A 17227-nucleotide genomic window follows, 5' to 3' on the forward strand; every position below is an offset into this window, starting at 1 on the left:
TAGAGTTACATTATTAAGTGCTGAACAATCCCTTTGTTTAACCAGCTTGGGTCAGGAGTAGGGAATGGTGTGTATCTTCTTCGAGTATGTTTTAATGGCTCATTAGTGTTTATTATTGCAGCTTTACTATTTCTTTAGCATAAAGGAGGTTATGGAATTTAAGTTTTCTGCTTAAAACATCTTTCCTTTTTTCAGAGATCTGCAGCGAATAACCCTTCCTAGCATTAACCGCCTCAGGCACTTTACAAACGACACGATTCTGGATGTCTTCTTCTACAACAGCCCCACCTACTGTCAGACTATCGTGGACACAGTCGCTTCTGAAATGAACCGAATTTATATACTTTTCCTGCAGAGGAACCCTGATTTCAAAGGGAGTGTATCCATTGCTGGTCATAGTTTAGGTAATGAATTCTCTATGACTGGAGAGGACTATCATATTTTATGGATACCTTTTAAGTATTTTTGAAGTACAGTGTCTTTTATCAGTGTCAGATTCAGAGGTCTAGAACTGGTGTGTGATGAAATATTAGGAAGGGGTTGGAAGGGTGATGGTGGATTGGAAAGAAAGACTCCCTACTTAGTAGATTTTGCTACATGGGTAATTGGCTTATTCTTTTTTTGTGTAAAAGGCAGCTGTTCAGTGCTAATGCTTCAAAATTGTCCCCTATTCTTCTGTTTTACTTACAGGTTCGCTTATATTGTTTGATATCCTAACAAATCAGAAAGATTCTTTGGGAGATACTGACAGTAAAAAGGTAATTTAGATGTTCAGATAGGTTTTCTCGTATTATTTCTTAGGGATTTTTAGATTTTAGATTTTTTTTCCCACTTAGTCTCATACCATAATATTAAATTTACATTTATTTTAATTTTAACAGATTTGTAATTATCTCTGTTATTCTTGGATGATAGAAGCAAAATAGTAATATGCTTCTATAAATATTTGCCACATTCTAAAATAATTATGGAGTGCCTGATGAACTATGGACTGAGGTTCGTGACATTGTACAGGAGACAGGGATCAAGACCATCCCCATGGAAAAGAAATGCAAAAAAGCAAAATGGCTGTCTGGGGAGGCCTTACAAATAGCTGTGAAAAGAAGAGAAGCGAAAAGCAAAGGAGAAAAGGAAAGATATAAGCATCTGAATGCAGAGTTCCAAAGAATAGCAAGAAGAGATAAGAAAGCCTTCCTCAGCGACCAGTGCAAAGAAATAGAGGAAAACAACAGAATGGGAAAGACTAGACATCTCTTCAAGAAAATGAGAGATACCAAGGGAACATTTCATGCAAAGAGGGGCTCGATAAAGGACAGAAATGGTATGGACCTAACAGAAGCAGAAGATATTAAGAAGAGATGGCAAGAATACACAGAAGAACTGTACAAAAAAGATCGTCACGACCCAGATAATCACGATGGTGTGATCACTCACCTAGAGCCAGACATCCTGGAATGTGAAGTCAAGTGGGCCTTAGAAAGCATCACTACGAACAAAGCTAGTGGAGGTGATGGAATTCCAGTTGAGCTATTTCAAATCCTGAAAGATGATACTGTGAAAGTGCTGCGCTCAATATGCCAGCAAATTTGGAAAACTCAGCAGTGGCCACAGGCCTGGAAAAGGTCAGTTTTCATTCCAATCCCAAAGAAAGGCAATGCCAAAGAATGCTCCAACTACTGCACAATTGCACTCATCTCACACGCTAGTAAAGTAATGCTTAAAATTCTCCAAGCCAGGCTTTAGCAATACGTGAACTGTGAACTTCCTGATGTTCAAGCTGGTTTTAGAAAAGGCAGAGGAACCAGAAATCAAATTGCCAACATCCGCTGGATCATGGAAAAAGCAGGAGAGTTCCAGAAAAACATCTATTTCTGCTTTACTGACTATGCCAAAGCCTTTGACTGTGTGGATCACAATAAACTGGAAAATTCTGAAAGAGATGGGAATACCAGACCACCTGACCTGCCTCTTGAGACATGTGTATGCAGGTCAGGGAAGCAATAGTTAGAACTGGACATGGAACAACAGACTGGTTCCAAATAGGAAAAGGAGTACGTCAAGGCTGTATATTGTCACCCTGCTTATTTAACTTCTATGCAGAGTACATCATGAGAAACGCTGGGCTGGAAGAAGCACAACCTGGAATCAAAATTATGGGGAAAAATATCAATAACCTCAGATATGCAGATGACACCACCCTTAGGGCAGAAAGTGAAGAGGAACTAAAAAGCCTCTTGATGAAAGTGAAAGAGGAGAGTGAAAAAGTTGGCTTAAAACTCAACATTCAGGAAACGAAGATCATGGCATCTGGTCCCATCACTTCATGGCAAATAGATGGGGAAACAGTGGATACAGTGTCAGACTTTATTTTTTTGGGCTCCAAAATCACTGCAGATGGTGACTGCAGCCATGAAATTAAAAGACGCTTACTCCTTGGAAGAAAAGTTATCACCAACCTAGATAGCATATTGAAAAGCAGAGACATTACTTTGCCAACAAAGGTCTGTCTAGTCAAGGCTATGGTTTTCCCAGTGGTCACGTATGGATGTGAGAGTTGGACTGTGAAGAAAGCTGAGTGCCGAAGAATTGATGCTTTTGAACTGTGGTGTTGGAGAAGACTCTTGAGAGTCCCTTGGACTGCAAAGAGATCCAACCAGTCCATTCTAAAGGAGATCAGCCCCGGGATTTCTTTGGAAGGAATGATGCTAAAGCTGAAACTCCAGTACTTTGGCCACCTCATGCGAAGAGTTGACTCACTGGAAAAAACTCTGATGCTGAGAGGGATTGGGGGCAGGAGGAGAAGGGGATGACAGAGGATGAGATGGCTGGATGGCATCACTGACTCGATGGCCATGAGTCTGAGTGAACTCCAGGAGTTGGTGATGGACAGGGAGGCCTGGCGTGCTGCGATTCATGGGGTCGCAAAGAGTCGGACACGACTGAGTGACTGAACTGAACAGAAAATAATTATGGTTATCTTATTTCATTATAAATACGCACTGCTGCTAAGTCACTTCAGTCGTGTCCAACTCTGTGCGACCCCATAGACGGCAGCCCACCAGGCTCCACCGTCCCTGGGATTCTCCAGGCAAGAACACTGGAGTGGGTTGCCATTTCCTTCTCCAGTGCATGAAAGGAAAAGTGAAAGTGAAGTCGCTCAGTCATGTCTGACTCTTATCGACCCCATGGACTGCAGCCTACCTGGCTCCTCCATCCATGGGATTTTCCAGGCGAGAGTACTGGAGTGGGTTGCCATTGCCTTCTCTACTGATCTGTTACTAGAGTTACAGAATCATTGAATTGAAATGGAATTTGCATATGAGGAAATGAAGAATGAATTGAATGCAAATTGATATAGTTTATAGAAATTCTGCTTGAAAGCTGTCCTTAAACACTACTAAGAGCTCAGGGAAAGTTTTGTTAATGATGATGAAGAATACTTTAATATTCATTCACCGAGTCATTTATTTAAAAACATATAAAGTTTTAATCGACTGCAAAAACTTAAAGATCAATCACATTTTAGTTTATATTTTGTATACATTTCGATTTAGTCAAAGTTAAGATACTGTGTGGCTATCTTACATAGTGCTTTTCTTTATTGCAAAGTAGTAGTAATAAAAAAATCTAAATGAATTTAGACAATATAAGTTTTACAATTTAATTTTTAGGATTTGCCAAGTATTTTCATGGATCAAGGAGATACACCAACACTGGAGGAAGAGTTGAAGAAACTTCAACTGTCTGAATTCTTTAGTATCTTTGAGAAGGAGAAAATAGATAAGGAAGCTCTGGTAAAAATAATCTTTTAAAACTGTACACTCTTCCATTTTCAGTATTTTTATTGCTTATTTTCATCATACTGCTGGCTAAGAGTCTGCCCTTTAGAAGCATTTTAGTCATACATACTTTATCATCAGTAATGCTCTTTAGCATTATTTGTTGTTTTTTTTTTTTCCATCATATAAAGTGATCTTTTTTTTGTGGGAGTTCAAAGTTCAGAGGAGCCACGTTGATAATAGGAATAGAGCAAAGACTAAAATCCAGCACAGCTCTGAAAACATGAGAGCAGGTGTAAAGGCCACTGACTTTTCCAGCTCTTATTTTGTTACACTTTCCAGAGCTCTACTTATGGGTATTTGCTTATTTTTTTGCCACCTCAGGTGTGCCTTTTTTTTTTTTTTAAGGTTTGTGACACATTTGTTCATTTAACAGGTATTTACTAAATACCTACTATGATCAGGCAGCTGTACCAAGTATGAGGTAGAGTGCTGATAAGGCAGATATCGTTCAAACCTCATGGTACTTATAGCTTAGTGGAAGAGACACAGATGGCCAAACACATAATTAATTACAGCTGTGCTAAGTTCTAAGTAGGGAAAGTACACAGTGGTTTAGGAGTATACCAACAGGATGAGCTGATCTAATCTGGGGGAGCGAAGGAAGACTTCATCAGGGAGCAGCCCTTTAGCCGACATCTGGATTGTTGGTGTGTTTTCTGCTCTGTGTGTCACTGCTCACGTGCATGAACAGGAACATAACCTTTCTCAGGAATGGAACATCTGAGGAGCGTGGAAACCGTGGAGGATTTTTCTGTCATGAAGTTAGATACTCCTTTCTGTAGGCTTTTTTTTTTTTTTTTACAATAGTATCTGTATTACTACAGCATTGATAACTCCAGAATTGATATTTTATATTCCTTTTTTAAACTCCTTTATTAAGAGATAAAGTTATTAATGATGCTTTACCACTGGGGACTCTTAGTCATGTAAAGCCAAGAACAACAGAGTGCTTAGGCCTATTCCTCTCAGAGAATAGGACATTTAATTGATTTTATTTTGCCTAGAAATAAAAACAGTGTTTGATTTTTTATGCTTAGACTTTATGTACAGACAAAGACCTTCAGGAAATGGGAATTCCTTTAGGACCAAGAAAGAAGATACTAAACTACTTTAGGACCAGAAAAAATTCAATGGTATGTGCTTAATATAGCTTACGGGATTAAACAGTGTTCTGACTCCCTTGTACCCTTGTGCATTTTGAGATGTATAGGGAGCTAAGCAGTTGTAAAAATTTACCTTTGGCTCTGTTTTTTAGAAACTAAATACATTTTATTAATATCTTTAAAAATATTATCAGTGTCAGAAGTCTTATCTCCCCTGGACTTCTACCATTCAATTGTTTTCCTTTTTTGGGTAGCTTTATAACTAGTTTATTGAAATATATTGCACATCACATACCATAAAATTCACCCTTTTAAAATATACAATTCAGTGGGTCTTGGTATATTCAGAGTTGAATACCCATCACCACTATCGAATTCCAGAACATTTCCATCACTGTAAAAAGAAACATCATATTCAACAGCAGTCACTCCCCATTCGTCCCTCCTGTGAACCACTAATGTATTTTCTGTCTCTGAATTTTCTTATTCCGGATATTTCTTATAAATGAAGTTACACGATATGTGGCTTTTTGTGACTGGCTTCTTTCACTTAGCATAATGTATTCAAAGTATAACCACGTTGTAACAGTACTTGTGCACTGAGTATTTTTGGCCACTGAATTCCTTTCCATAGCCTAGATGATTATCTTTCAACTGTTCAGTAGGTTGCTTGGTTCTGGTTTAAGGCTGATAGAGACATAGTGTCTGCTTTGATTAGAAAGGCATAGGACTGCACTGAACTCAGCAGCCCCCAGCGCCCCACAGTGCTCTGCTGCTGTTTTCTCTCATGATGGTTGCCCAAAATTTCAGTTACTATCCAGATGGCTTTGTACAGCTTTCATCATTTCAGAGCATGTAGGGATATCAATTCATAATTGAAGGCAGCTTTGGTTTTCATTAGCTGTATTTTGTTTTCTGAGAGATTCTTAAAATTGTTGACTGTCGTTTCAAAACCTTCCCAAGCATCCTTTTAAACCGGTAGAAAACTGTATAATCCTTTGGATATTTTTTACTACTTAGCAGCTCCACAGAACTATTGTTTATTCTTTAGGGTGTTAATAGACCAACCCCTCAATCACCTGCTGGGGCAAATATGTCTAATATCCCCAAAGAGTCGGAGTTCTACAGTAGTACTGATGGTCTGGACGTCGGCATTGGGCAGGTAAACAGTACTCATTTTCTTTGGTCATTTTATTGTTTGCCATTTGTACTGTAGAAACAGATGTAACTTTTATTATCAGTAAGAGATGCTTTTATTTCCTTCATCCAGGTGCCTGTAAAATACCCCCGGCTTATCTATAAACCAGAAATATTCTTTGCTTTTGGATCTCCCATTGGAATGTTCCTTACTGTCCGGGGACTGAAAAGAATTGACCCCAACTACAGATTTCCAACATGCAAAGGTTTCTTCAATATTTATCACCCTGTAAGCATTGGACAGCTCTTGTGATTTTGCCTGAATGTTAGGGCTTATTGGTGAAGAGCATATGATAGTCTATTGTGTTGATTTACTTTTTTCTATACTATTTTGTACTAATGAGAAAATTTATAATATGAACCTGGAAGTAAAGGGGACAGAACAAGTACATTTAAAAATAAATGAGCTTATAATTATTCTTATTCCTGAGACCATCATTATGATCAGCAGAGGTATATGTAACTATTGTTTTCTGCATGTAGTTTGATCCTGTGGCCTATAGGATTGAACCAATGGTGGTCCCAGGAGTGGAATTTGAGCCAATGCTGATCCCACATCATAAAGGCAGGAAGCGGATGCACTTAGGTATGTCTTGAGTCCAGAACCTGATAATTGTAGACCTTCTGGTCAGTGCAGGCTGACTGGACCTTGTTCACTTTGTTTAGCTATGTTGAGCCCTTTTATCTCCGTAAACCATGTAGAGTTCTTTTTCACATGTGTTTCAGAACTGAGAGAAGGCTTGACCAGGATGAGCATGGACCTTAAGAATAACTTGCTAGGTTCGCTGCGGATGGCCTGGAAGTCTTTCACCAGAGCTCCATACCCTGCCTTACAAGCTTCGGAAACTGCGGAAGAAACAGAAGCAGAACCTGAGTCAAATTCGGAGAAGCATAGTGGTCAGTGACTCTGTACACAGTGATTACCTGCACCGGGCCAGAGAAGAGGGACTCCCTGAAGTCTGGTTCTTATTCTCCCAGGGTCTTCTTAACTTTCCCCTTGTTGTTGAGAACCAGCACTAGACTATGAGTCCTACTGGGCCTTCAGCTCTGCTGGTTTCTGTCTGTCATCAAATAGCCACAAATTGTGGAAACACATTATTTGTGAGGGAAAGTGTTAAGAGAAGCTGAGCATCTAGTAACTAGGCTTTAAACCATTCCCCACTCGGGCACTGTGGTGGTGATGCTAAGAGCCTACACTGTGAAGAACCTTGCTTTTACCAGGGAATGTTTGTGTATTCATGGGTCAGTTTTATTTTCCTGGCTGGGGACTAGCTGGGACACTTCTTTTGATTGCACAGTTAGTTCAGCATTCTTTTGCTTTTTAACTGCAAAAGGAGTTTCTTTTCAACTGCCTAAGGCGATCTAACTGCATTTAGTTTGTAAACCAAAGAAAGTGAAAGTGAAGTCGCTCAGTCGTGTCTGACTCTTTGCGACCAGTGGGACCAGTGGACGGTAGCCCACCAAGCTCCTTTGTCCATGGGATTCTCCAGGCAAGAATACTGGAGTGGGTTGCCATTTCCTTCTCCAACCCTGCTTGCATTTAGTTTATAAACCAAAGGTAAATGGAATTAGCTGTCAAAGGTATGGGAAAGAAAGGGGATTGGATAAAATCAGTGTGGCTTGAAAACAAGCTTTAAGGGCATTGAGAGGAGAGAGAGAGAGCTTTCTGAGCAGAGTAGCTCCTCCTCTGCTGAGGCTGGAGTGTAAAGGGAGATAAGGACAGCCTTGGAGGGCTGGAAGCTTCTATATTCTGACCATGGTTCCTTCACATCCAGATGTTAACACAGAAGAGAACCCTGTACCAGTGAAAGAGGAAGCCCCCCCTATCCATGTGGGAATGCTGAATGGAGGCCAGCGCATTGACTATGTGCTACAGGAGAAGCCCATTGAAAGTTTTAATGAATATTTATTTGCTTTACAAAGCCATCTGTGCTACTGGTAAGTGTTTGTTTTTGTTTTGGGGTTTTTTTTTTTGTCTTCAGTCACTCCTTCGTGTCTGACTCTTTGCGACCCCATGGACTGCAGCACGCCAGGCCTTCCTGTCCATCACCAACTGTTGGAGCTTACTCAAACTCAAGTCCATCGTGTCAGTGATGCCATCCAACCATCTCATCCTCTGTCATCTCCTTCCCCTCCTGCCTTCAATCTTTCCCAGCATCAGGGTCTTTTCCAATGAGTCAGTTCTTCCCATCAGGTGGCCAAAGTATTGGAGTTTCACCTTCAACATCAGTCCTTCCAATGAATATTCAGGATTGATTTCTTTAGGATGGACTGGTTGGATCTCCTTGCAGTCCAAGGGACTCAAGAGTCTTTTCCAACATCACAGTTCGAAAGCATCAATTCTTTGGCATTCAGCCTTCTTTGTTTATTAAGCCTTCAATGCTCAGCCTTAATTATTTATTAAGACCAAATATTTATTATTTGTATTTATTTTAAACAACATTTATTATTTTTTTAATGACAACCATTCTGAAAGGGGTGAGGGGATATTTCACTGTGGTGTTGAATTTCCATGAGGATTAGCGATGTTGAGCACCCTTTCACGTGCCCATTATCCCTCAAATGACATGATTGTGCTATTTTGTATTAATAATTATGAATAAGCCATCATTCTAATCTCAAATGAGCACTGCCCTATCCTGCTTTTTCTATATCTATCAAATACCTGTGATACAATGAGGACTTACTTCACTAAGCATAATATTCTTTAGGTCCATCCATGTTGCTGCAAGTGGCAGAATTCTGTTATTTTTTATGGCTATGTATTATTCCATTGTAAATATGTACCACATCTTCTTTATTTGTCTGTTGATGGATGCTGAGGTTGCTTCCATACCCTAGTTATTGTGAATAGTGTGGCTATGAACACTGGGGTGCATATATCTTTTCAGGTTAGTGTTTCCATTTTTTCTGGATATAATGCCAAGGAGTAGAGCTGCTGGATCGTATGGTAGTTCTGTTTTTATTTTTTTGAGGAGCCTCTATACCATGTTCTACAGTGACTGCACCAGTTTACATTCCCACCAGCAGCAGATAAGAGTTCCATTTTTTCCACATCCTTGCCAACATTTATTATTTGTGTTCTTTTTGATGACAGCCATTCTGACAGGTGTGAGGTAATGTTTCATTTTGGTTTTGAATTTCCCTGAGGAATAGTGATATTGACCACCTTTTCATGTGCCCATTATCCATTTGTATGTCTTCCTTGGAAAAATGCCTCTTCGGTCTTCTGCGTATTTTTTGATTGGGTTATTTGGGGACTTTTTTGATATTGAGCTTTATGAGCTGTTTATATATTTTGAATATTAACCCCTTATTGCTCATATTATTTGCAGATATTTTCTCCTTTTCAGTAGCTTTTGGTTTCATCTTGTCTGTGGTTTCCTTTGCTGGCAAAAAGCTTTTATGGATTAATTAGGTTCCATTTGCTTATTTTTGTTTTGAAAGATAGACCCAAAATATTTTGCTATGATTTATATCAAAGAGTGTTCTGCCCATGTTCTCTTTTAGGAGGTTGTGGTTTCCACACTTGTATTTAGATGTTTAATCCATTATGAGTTTATTTTTGTATATGGTGTGCAGAGATTTTATGTCATTCTTTTACATGTTGCTGTCCAGTTTTCCCAGCACCACTTATCGAAGAAATTGTCTTTTCTCCATTGTATATTCTTGCCTCCTCTGTTGTAGGTGAGTTGACTGTGGCTGTGCGGGTTTATTTCTGGGCTCTGTTCTGTTCCATTGTTCTGTGTGTCTGGTTTTGTGCCAGTGCTAATATATTTCGATAACTGTAGCTTTGTAGTATAGTCCGAAGTCTGGGAGGATAGCTTTGACAATATAGGGCTTTTTGTGATTCTGTATAAATTTTAGATTCATTTGTGCTAGTTCTGTGCGAAATGTCATGGGTATTTCATTGGGGATAACATTAAGTCTGTAGGTTGCTTTGGGTAGTATGGCCATTTTAATAATATTAATTCTTCTGATCCAAGAGCACAAAATATCTTTTCACTTCTTTATATCATCTTTAGTTTCCTTTCTCAGCGTTTTATAATTCTCAGAGTATAGGCTTTCATTTCCTTGGTTAAGTTTATTCCTAGGGCATTTTATTCTTTTTGATGTAATTTTAAATGGGATTTTTTTTAACTTTTTGATAGTTCGTTAATATTGTATAAAAAGCATTAGATTTCTGTATATTAATCTTGTATCCTGCAAGTTTACTGAATTCATTTGTTCTAATAGCTTTTTGGTGGAGGCTTTAGGGTTTTCTGTATTAAAGTATAACGTATCTGTAAATAGTGACAGTTTTACTTCCTCCCTTCCAACATGGGTGCTTTTTCTTCCTTCCTCCCTTCCTTCCTCTGATGTTGTGGCTTGGACTTCCAGTACTATTTATGTTACATCAAAGAAGCAAAAGTGGACATCTGTGTCTTGTTCCTGAATTTGGAGGAAAGGCTTTCAGCTTTTCATTGTTGTGTATGATGATAGCTGTGGGTTTGTCATAAGCAGTCTTTATTATGTTAAGGTATGTTCTCTTTATACCAACTTGGAGAATTTTTGTCAATGTATATTTAATTTTATTAAATGCTATTTCTGTATCCATTAAGATGATCATGTGATTTTTGTCCTTCCTTTTGTTGATGTGGTGTGTCACACTGATTGAACTGTGAATATTGAAGCATCTCTGTGTCCCTGGGATAAATCCCACTTGATCATTGTATATGATCTTTTTATTTATTTTTTTGGATTGTTGCAATATTTTGTTGAGTTTTGCATCTATATTCATCCAAGACATTGGCCTGTAGTTTTCCTTTTTTGTAGTGTATTGGTGTGATTTGGGTATCAGGATAATGATAGTCTCAAAGAATGAATTTGGGAGAGTTTCTTCCTCTTCAATTTTTTGGAATAATTTAAAAAGGTTGAGTGTTAAATCTTTGTAGTTTGCTAGAATCCCCCTGGGAAGCTGGTCCTGGACTTTTGTTTCCTGGGAGTTTTTTTTTTTTTTTTTTAATATGTAACTTTTACTTATTTTTACGTATTTTAATTTTTAATTTTTACTTATTTTCTATTATTTTTGGCTGTGCTGGGTCTCTTGCTGCACAGGCTTTTCTCTACTTGCAGCACGTGGGCTTCTCATCGCGGTGGCTTCTCTTGTTGGGAAGCATGGACTCTAGGCCGCGCGGGCTTCAGCAGTTGAGGACCCTGGGCTCTAGGGCACAGGCTCAGTAGTTGTGATGCAGAGGCTTAGTTGCCCTGCGACATGTGGGATCCTCCTGGACCAGGGATCGAACCTGTGTCTCCTGCATTGGCAGGCAGATTCTTCACCACAGAGCCACCAGGGAAGCCTTCTGTGAGTTTTTTACATAACAAATACAATTTCACTACTAGTGTTTGGTTTGTTCAGATGGTCTGTTTCTTATTGATTTCAGTCTTGCCAATTTTTATGTTTTTTTAGAAATTTGTCCGTTTCTTCTGGGTTGTCCAGATTGCTGGAATATGACTATTGATTGTATCCTCTTATGTTTTTCTCTCTCTGTGGTATCAGTTGTAATTTCTCCTCTTTTATTTCTTATTTTGATTATTTTGGGTTCTCTCTTCTTGGTGAGCCTGGCTAAAGGTTATCAGTTTCTCATTATCTTTTCAAGAAACTAACTCTTGTTTTCACTGATATTTTCTATTGTTTTTTAAAATTTTGTATTTATTTATTTATGGCTGTGCTGGGTCTTCATTACTGCACTGGCTTCTCTAGTTGTGGCAAGCGGGGGCTACTCTGTTGCAGTGCGTGGGCTTCTCACTGTGGCGGCTGCTCGTCGCAGAGCGTGGGCTCCAGGGCACGGGGCTGCAGTCATTGCAGTGTCAGGGCTCTTAGAGCACGGGTGTGGTAGACCAGGGATTGAATCTGTTGCAGCTTCAGGGCTCTTAGAGTACGGGCGTGGTAGACCAGGGATTGAATCTGTGTCTCCTGCATTGGCGGGTGATTCTTCACCACTGAGCCACCAGGGAAGCCCTGTTGTTTTTTTTTCTTTAAGATCTGTTTTATTCCTTCTCTTTTTGATCTTTATTATTCCCTTGCTTCTGCTAACTTTGCATTGTTTTCTTTTTCTAATTCCTTTAGGTGGTAGGTTTGCTTGAGACTTTTCTTATTTCTCAAGGAAGTGAAGGCCTCTCTCAGGAAGGCCTGTATCACTATAAGCTTCTCTCTTAGATTGTTTTTTCTGCATCCCATAGATTTTTGGAGAGTCGTGTTTCCATTTTTATTTGTCTCAAGGTATTTTCTGGTTTCCTTTTTGATTTCTCTATTGATCTGTTGTTTTTTTAGTAGCATATCATTTAATCTCCACATGTGAGTTCTTTTCCTGTTTTTCTTTCTGTAATTGATTTCTAGTTTCATACTATTGTGGTTGGAAAAAATACTTGGTATAATTTCTATCCTCTTAACATGTGATCTGTTCAGGAGAACATTTCATGTGCACTTGGAAAAAAAAAGTCTGTATTCTGCTTTTTTCGGACATAATGTCCTTGTAGATATCTAATATATTCAGATCGTCTATAATGTGTCATTTAAGGCCATTGTTGCCTTATAGCTTTCCTGTCTGGATGATCTGTCCATTGATAAAAGTGGGCTGTTAAAGTCCCCTTCTGTCACTGTGTTATTGTCAGCTTCTCCCTTTAGGTGTGTTAGTATTTGCTTTACATGTTGAGGTGCTCTGTCTTGGATGCATATATGTTAAACATTATGGCTTGTTATTGTATTGATCCCTTATCATTATAGAATGCCCTTCTTTGTCTTCTGTTATAGCCATTGTTGTAAAGTCTGTTTTGTCTGATAGGAATATTTAGCCCATTGACATAGTAATTATTGATATAGATATGTACTTATTGCATTTTATTACTTGTTTTCCAGTTGTTTTGTAGTTCTTCTCTGTTCTTTTTGTTTCTTCCTTTGTGGTTTAGGGAGCTTCTCTGGTGACTCAGATGGTAAAGAATCTGCCTGCAGTACGAGAGACCTGGGTTCAATTCCTGGATCCAGACGATCCCCTGGAGAAGGGAATGGCAACCCACTCCAGTATTTTTGCCTGGAGAATCCCATGGACAGAGGAGCCTGGCAGGCTACAGTCCATGGGGTAGCAGAGTCGAATATGACTGAGCAACTAAGCCTTTGTGGTTTAATGATTTTATTTAGCAGTATGCTTGTATTCCTTTCTTTTCAGTTTTTGTGTATTTGTTGTGTTTTTTTTTTTTTTTAATTTGTGATTACCTTGGGGTTCATATATGTTGACCTATATTTCCTTGTTTTAAACTGGCTGTCATATGGGTTCAAACACATTCTGAACATTCTACATTTCTGTTCCCCTCCTCCATATTTTGATGTCGTATTTTATATCTTCCTGTTTCATGTTTATTGTAGTTACAGTTGCTTTCACATTTTTTTGTCTTTTAATCTCCATACTGCTCAGTTCAGTTGTTGGTCCTCAGTCCTTACTCTGTACTTCTTTTCCACTTAGAGAAAACCCTTAATATTGATGCAATCTTTCAGTGTTTGCTTGTCTGAGAAGTTCTTGTTCTCTCTTTCAGTTCTAAATGGTAATCTTGCTGGGCAGAGTACTCTAGGTTGCAGATCATGCCACTCCCTTCTGGCCTGCATGGTTTCTGCAGAGAAATCAGCTGATAGTCTTATGGGTGGGGATTCTGTTTTCTTTTTTCTTACTGCCTTTAGAAGCCTCTCTCTACCTTTTGCCATTTTAATTATGTTTTCTCTTTGTATGGGTTTCCTTCAGTTCAACTTGTTTGGGGTCCTCTGTACTTCCTGTTCCTGGATATCTTATTTCCTTCAGGTTTGGAGAGTTTTCAGCCATAATCACCTCAGCTGCATTTTCGATGCCCTGCTCTCTTCTGTCTTCTCCTGTAATGTGAATGTTGGTTATTTAATGTTATTTCAGAGATTTCTTATACTGATTTCATTTTTAAAAATCGGATTTTCTTTTTGCTGTTCTGATTGGATGATTTCCATTTTTCTGTCTTTCAGATCATATATGTGTTCTTTTGTATCACTTAGTCTGCTATTCATTCTTTTTAGTGTGGTGTTTTTTTTTTTTTTTGGCAGCTATTGAATTCTCTTCAGATTGGGTCTTTTTAAATATTTTCTAGTTCCTTTTAAAAATTCTCACTATGTTCATCTATTCTTTTCCCTAAATTCAATTAACATTTTTATTAACAATGTTCTGAATTCTTTACCTGGTAAATTGTTTATTTCTGTTTCATTATTTGTTTTTTTAGGGTTTTTTTCTCTTGTTCCAATTGAAAGCAGTTCCTCTGTGTTTTTATTTTGCTTAACTTTCTCTGTCACTGTGAATTTAGGTGAAACAGTTACCTCTTGTGGTCTTAAAGGGGTGTTCTGATGTGGGAGCATCCTTATACAGACTGCGTGTGCCCAGTGTCTCCACTGGGAGAGCTGGATTCCCTCAGATATCCCCTCAGCAGGGGGTGGGGCTGGAGCTGGGTGTGAGGCAGACCTTTGCCCCTGCCCAGTGGCTGGCACCCTGCTGGGACAGGATCTGATCCAAGTTGCTGGAGGCAAGGGTCGGGCCCAGGCTGGCTCTGTTCCCTGCGGGTGTGTGTTTTCCCCTCTCCCTGCGTTGGAAGCCTTGCCCCAGAGCCGGGAAGTACTGACCAGAGTGGCACCCACGTGGACCCTCTGCAGGCAGAGGTCTGAGCTGTCTGCCTGCCGGAGCTGCACTTGTTCCCTTGCTCTGCTCACACGCAGCCTCACGTGCATGTCCCCCTGGCCCCTCACAGCCCATCACTGTGCCCAGCCTCCACCACTCGTCATAGGGCCACCCTGCAGGGTCCCTGGGGCCTGTGTGTAGTCTCCGGGTATATCCTGCGGGAGCTGTGGGGTAGAGGCTGCTGTCAGAGTGCTAGGCTCCTTCTGATGCGCCACTTGAGTAAGTGCCAACCGTGACTGCTGCCCCCAAGCAGGCTCTGCCCCAGGCCCGGGTTGCCCCTGGACGCTGTGCCTGGTGGAGGATGCGGAGCGGAGGTATATGCCCAGGCGGGGAACCTGGCAGCCACTAGAGCGCTCGTCCAACTGCCCCCTCTGCCCTGCTCTCCCTGTGGGGGTACACAAGCCAGCATGCGCGCGCGAGCGCGCGCGCGCGCGCACACACACACACACACACACACACACACACGCCCTGTCCCTCCTTCCCACAGCCTTCCTGCTATTCCTGCCTGCCTGCCAGCCAGCCAGGGGTGGTTCATCTCCCCCAGCTAGGACCCCAGGCCTGCAGCATCCCACCTGAGGCTCACTGTTCACTCCCCGGGATGGGTCTCTGCCCCAGTGTTCTCCCTCTTCCTTCCAGTCCCCTCTCAGGGGCACAGGTGCTGACCTGATCACTTTTCTTCCTGTCCAGCCCAATTACATGTGGATCTCTCTCACAGCCTTGGTTGTACAGGAGTTTTTCTGCCAGTTTCCAATGAGAATTATTCCATATATAGATGCATTTTTGATCTGTTTTTGGCAAGGAGTGAGTTCCATGTCTTCTTCCTCTGCCACCTTGATTGATCCCCCTTGCCATCCATGCATCATCTTTGGTGAATTGTCTGTTAAAATCTTTTGCCCGTTTAAAAAATTGGATTATTTCATTATTAAGTTTCAAGATTTTCCTATACTTTATTTACAAGTCCTTTTCAGATACTTTTTTTCTCTCAGGATGTGGTTTTTTCATTTGTCCAACAAGTATGTTTTGAAAAGCAAAAATGTCTTTTGATGAAGTCCAATTTACTGATGTTTGTGCTTTTCTGACACAGGTAAGAAATCTTTGCCAAGTGAAAGTGAAAGTCGCTCAGTCGTGTCTGACTTTTTGCGACCCCATGGACTATACAGTCCATGGAATTCTCCAGGCCAGAATATGGGAATGGGTAGCCTTTCCCTTCTCCAGGGGATCGTCCCAACCCAGGGATCAAACCCAGGTCTCCGGCATTGCAGGTGGATTCTTTACCATCTGAGCCACCAGGGAAGCCCAAGAATACTGGAGTGGGTAGCCTATCCCTTCTCAAAGGGATCTTCCCAACCCAGGAATCAAACCAGGGTCTCCTGCATTGAAGGCGGATTCTTTACCAACTGAGCTATCAGGGAAGCCCAAATCCAACATCAAATCTTATTTCTCTTTAGTTTTAGAAGTTGTGTCATTTTAGCTTTTACATTTAGGTCTGTGATCCATTTTGGTTAATTTTTAAATATGGTGTGAGGAAAGGATTGAGGTTCATTGTTTTGCCTGTGGCTTTACTGTTATTATGGCAACATTTGTTGAAAAGTTTATTCAGATGGAGAAACTGTTGAATTGCCTTGGCTCTGTTTTGTTCTGTTGATCTGTTTGTCAGTCTTTACATCAATAAAACCCTGTCTTGATTACTGTAGCTTCATAGTAAGGCTTGAAATTAGGTACTGTGAGCCCTTCATCTTTGTTGTGCCTATTAGTAGTTACCTTAGGTATTGTAGGTCCTCTGTATTTCCACATGTAGTTTAAAATGAACTTGTTAATTTCAACCAAAAAGCTTTTTAGGGATTTTGATTGTGATTGCATTTTATCTGTGGATCAGTTTGGGGGTGTGGGGAGAACTGATACCTTAATAATGCTGAGTTTTCTGACCCACAAACATCGTATCTCTCAGTGTATTGTGGTCTTTAGTTTCTCTCAGATATGTTTTGTGACTTTTAGTGTATGTATAATGCATGCTGTAATTATTCCCCTCTCTGTTACAAGGTTGATCATCTTGACATATACTCAAGGACCATTTTAATTTTCTTTTGGGGAGTTATCTATATTCTTTATTCTCTTTCATATTGAATTGTTGTTTTTTTAATTGATAAAATCTGTGATATGAGTTGTAAATAACTTTTCCCCAGTTTGTCTTTAACATTGTGTACATTGGTTTTTTTGCTAAGTATAAACTTTAATTTTTATGTAGTCAGATTTTTCTTTTTTGGCTTCTGGAATTTGTATCATGCTTAGATTTTCCTTGTTCTCCTGAGAATTCCTTACCACAGTTTATTCTGATATTTTAGGGTTTCATTTTTACATGTAAATC

The 17227-nt window shown here is 39.9% G+C and overlaps 1 protein-coding gene across 1 annotated transcript in view; it reads left to right on the forward strand.

The window, feature by feature from the left end:
- Nucleotides 1-17227, forward strand: part of DDHD2 (DDHD domain containing 2) — a 28891-nt gene that overhangs the window by 7860 nt on the left and 3804 nt on the right. The window contains exons 8-16 of the mRNA NM_001075598.2: nt 196-404; nt 691-758; nt 3672-3794; nt 4880-4975; nt 5997-6107; nt 6216-6371; nt 6626-6728; nt 6869-7039; nt 7918-8080. Coding sequence (NP_001069066.2) covers nt 196-404; nt 691-758; nt 3672-3794; nt 4880-4975; nt 5997-6107; nt 6216-6371; nt 6626-6728; nt 6869-7039; nt 7918-8080 — 1200 coding nt within the window. The remainder of the gene's footprint in view (nt 1-195; nt 405-690; nt 759-3671; nt 3795-4879; nt 4976-5996; nt 6108-6215; nt 6372-6625; nt 6729-6868; nt 7040-7917; nt 8081-17227) is intronic.

Source organism: Bos taurus, chromosome 27 (assembly GCF_002263795.3).
Source record: "Bos taurus isolate L1 Dominette 01449 registration number 42190680 breed Hereford chromosome 27, ARS-UCD2.0, whole genome shotgun sequence".
Lineage (NCBI taxonomy): Eukaryota > Metazoa > Chordata > Mammalia > Artiodactyla > Bovidae > Bos > Bos taurus.